This window comes from Numida meleagris, unplaced genomic scaffold, assembly GCF_002078875.1.
Source record: "Numida meleagris isolate 19003 breed g44 Domestic line unplaced genomic scaffold, NumMel1.0 unplaced_Scaffold326, whole genome shotgun sequence".
Lineage (NCBI taxonomy): Eukaryota > Metazoa > Chordata > Aves > Galliformes > Numididae > Numida > Numida meleagris.
Genome location: NW_018364556.1, coordinates 92,648 through 94,991, shown reverse-complemented (window position 1 = coordinate 94,991; position 2,344 = coordinate 92,648). Strand labels below are relative to the sequence as shown.

At 54.4% G+C, this 2,344-nt stretch overlaps 2 protein-coding genes across 3 annotated transcripts in view; both read left to right on the top strand.

Moving 5' to 3' along the window:
* The window catches only part of LOC110391227 (T-cell surface glycoprotein CD8 alpha chain-like), an 86,744-nt gene that overhangs the window by 28,634 nt on the left and 55,766 nt on the right, over window positions 1–2,344 (top strand). The gene's annotated exons all lie outside the window — the stretch shown is intronic.
* LOC110391226 overlaps window positions 7–2,344 on the top strand; it is a 41,009-nt gene continuing 38,671 nt past the window's right edge. Inside the window, exons 1-2 of one of the 2 annotated variants that reach the window (XM_021383036.1) lie at window positions 7–778; window positions 1,392–2,339. In XM_021383036.1, coding sequence (XP_021238711.1) covers window positions 223–778; window positions 1,392–1,555 — 720 coding nt within the window. In that variant the 5' untranslated portion in view covers window positions 7–222 and the 3' untranslated portion in view covers window positions 1,556–2,339. The other variant, XM_021383037.1, reaches the window with a different exon arrangement.

Here is a 2,344-nt window from a genome sequence, read left to right as displayed (position 1 = left end):
GCGGTGGCACTGCAGCGCGATACGCAGCAGGAACAGAGCCTGTTCAGACAGGTGTTGCTGGAGGGGATGGGGAACGGGAGAGAGGGGGCACTGAGAGGGGGCACTGAGCACTTTTTATTGGGGCATCACTCAGCAGAAGCTGGGAAATGGCAGTTGCCCTGGGTAGGGAGCTGAAGGGCTGCTCTGAAGGGCACCATCCATCTCAAGAGCCTAGTGGTCTCAATGTGGAGTCCCCAGGGACTCCAGCACAGCACGCAAGTGTGCTGGACGGCGAGGCCCTCCCTCCGCATTCACCCTCACAGCCCGGCTGCCTGCCTGCCACGCACCGGCAGGGAAGAGCCCTGCCCAAAGGCCCCGGGAGCTCTTCTCGAGCAGGACATAATGGGACATGGCCAACTTCTGCCCACAGGCTGCACCGGCACCCAGGGACAAAGGAACAGGATGGAGGCCAGGTTCCTCGACACGAATATGAAGCACCCCAAGGAGGGACAGCGGCTGCAGCTGGAGTGCCTGAATTACGACAGGAACAGACCCATCTTCTGGATCCGCCTGGACAAGGCTGGGAGCCTTCACTTCCTCATCTCCAGTACCCATTCTTATTCCACCAACTTGCAGGAGGGTGAGAAAACACCTACAAACTTTGAAGCATCATGGAGAGGCAACTCCTATCGGCTGGTGGTGAAGAACTTCAGGGCACAGGACCAGGGAATCTATTACTGTGTCAACTACAGCAACCAGGTGCTGCACTTCAGCTCTGGACAACACATCTACTTCACAGGTCAGTAACAACTTCACCCAACTTGCTTACACCCACCACCCCTGCCCGGGCCTTTTTTTATCCATCCCATCGCCCACACTCCCCATCTCCCTGCTTCTTTGCACAACGCGTCTCATCACACACACACTGCTCCTCCTCATACAGGCTCCCTGCCCACCAGCTCCGCTCGCGCTACCGGCCCTGCCCAAACACAGAGGTGGTCGCGCAGCCCAGCAGCACCTCCCCATCCCATCAGCGCCTCTGAGGGAGGAGAGTAACAAAGTCCGCAGCCACCCCCTCCTTCCTCAACTCACATTAATCCAGAATGGCCTGAAAGCCCCCAAACACTTACAGCACCTCAAAAAGAAACTCCCAGGTGAGGTGGAGGTTGGACGGAGCAAAGAAAAGGTCCCCAGGTCCCTCAAAACATTGTTCCTAATAAGGAAAATCTCTGAGTGTTCTGCTAAGGAATTAGGAACCCTGAGCCTTCTATTGCCATGGCTGGGCACTGTTTCACTGTATCACCTTTCAAAATGGGCCCTACAAAGATCCACCTGTGTTGGCTGATTCCTCAGAGGGGTGTCAGAAGGCGGTTTTATTCTATTTTGCTGCATTCATCCATTTCTCCTTCCAGTCACTACAGCAACAGCAGCACCCACCACACCCGCTGCCACCGCACACAGCAGCCAGGTAACCAGCAAGGACATCTCCTGGCACAACCCATATCCAGGTAACCCAGCTGCAGGGAGGCAGGGGCTCTGCCTGCACTGCTGCTTTGCTCTCAACAGCCTGAATTAAGGCGTGTGCTGACTGATGTGGGCAGAGAAAAAGTCTTTGAATCTGTATCAGAGAGCTGCCCATGAGGGGATGAAACTAACTACATTTTGCACTGAGCTCACCAGGAAAGAGGTGCAGTGACCATCCACAGAGATATTTGACTTCTCTGAGTGAGGCACTAAAGGACGTGGGATATTAATGGGACTCAGAAGGACAGGATGATGGTTGGCCTTGGAGATCTTGAAGGGCTTTTCCAAACCAAATTATTCCATGATTCCATTATCCAAGCTATCTTTCCTCCTACTTGCAGTGATCTAAAAGTCACAGGCATGCCAAATGATGGGTCACACCAAAACAAGGGATTGCATTTTCAGCTAACACGGGTTTTAGCCTCAGCAGGGGATACAAGAAGTCTTCTGGCTACATGTCCTCCCTCAGCACCCCAGCACAATGCAGACAGCCGCAGCCCACGGCTGGGGATGTCACCTTCAGACATGCCTGGTCACCACCTCTCTCTCTGTGCCCTAAGGAAGCCCTCTCCTCACCTACACCTACCACCAGCCTTGCTCAAAGCCACACGGCTCCCTTTCCTGCAGGACCTCCCGATGGCTCTGCCACAATTGGACCTAACCCCAGCTGGGAGCTCGGCCTTTCCTCTTTCTCCTCTCTCTCTCCTTTCTTCCAGCAGGAACAAGCATTGAAAACAGACTGTATTCTATCTGTGAAGTTTTCCTCTGGGTTCGAGTGGCTGGCACCTGCCTCCTGCTCCTCACTGCCATAACCATCACCATCGCGCTCTGCCAAAGTAAG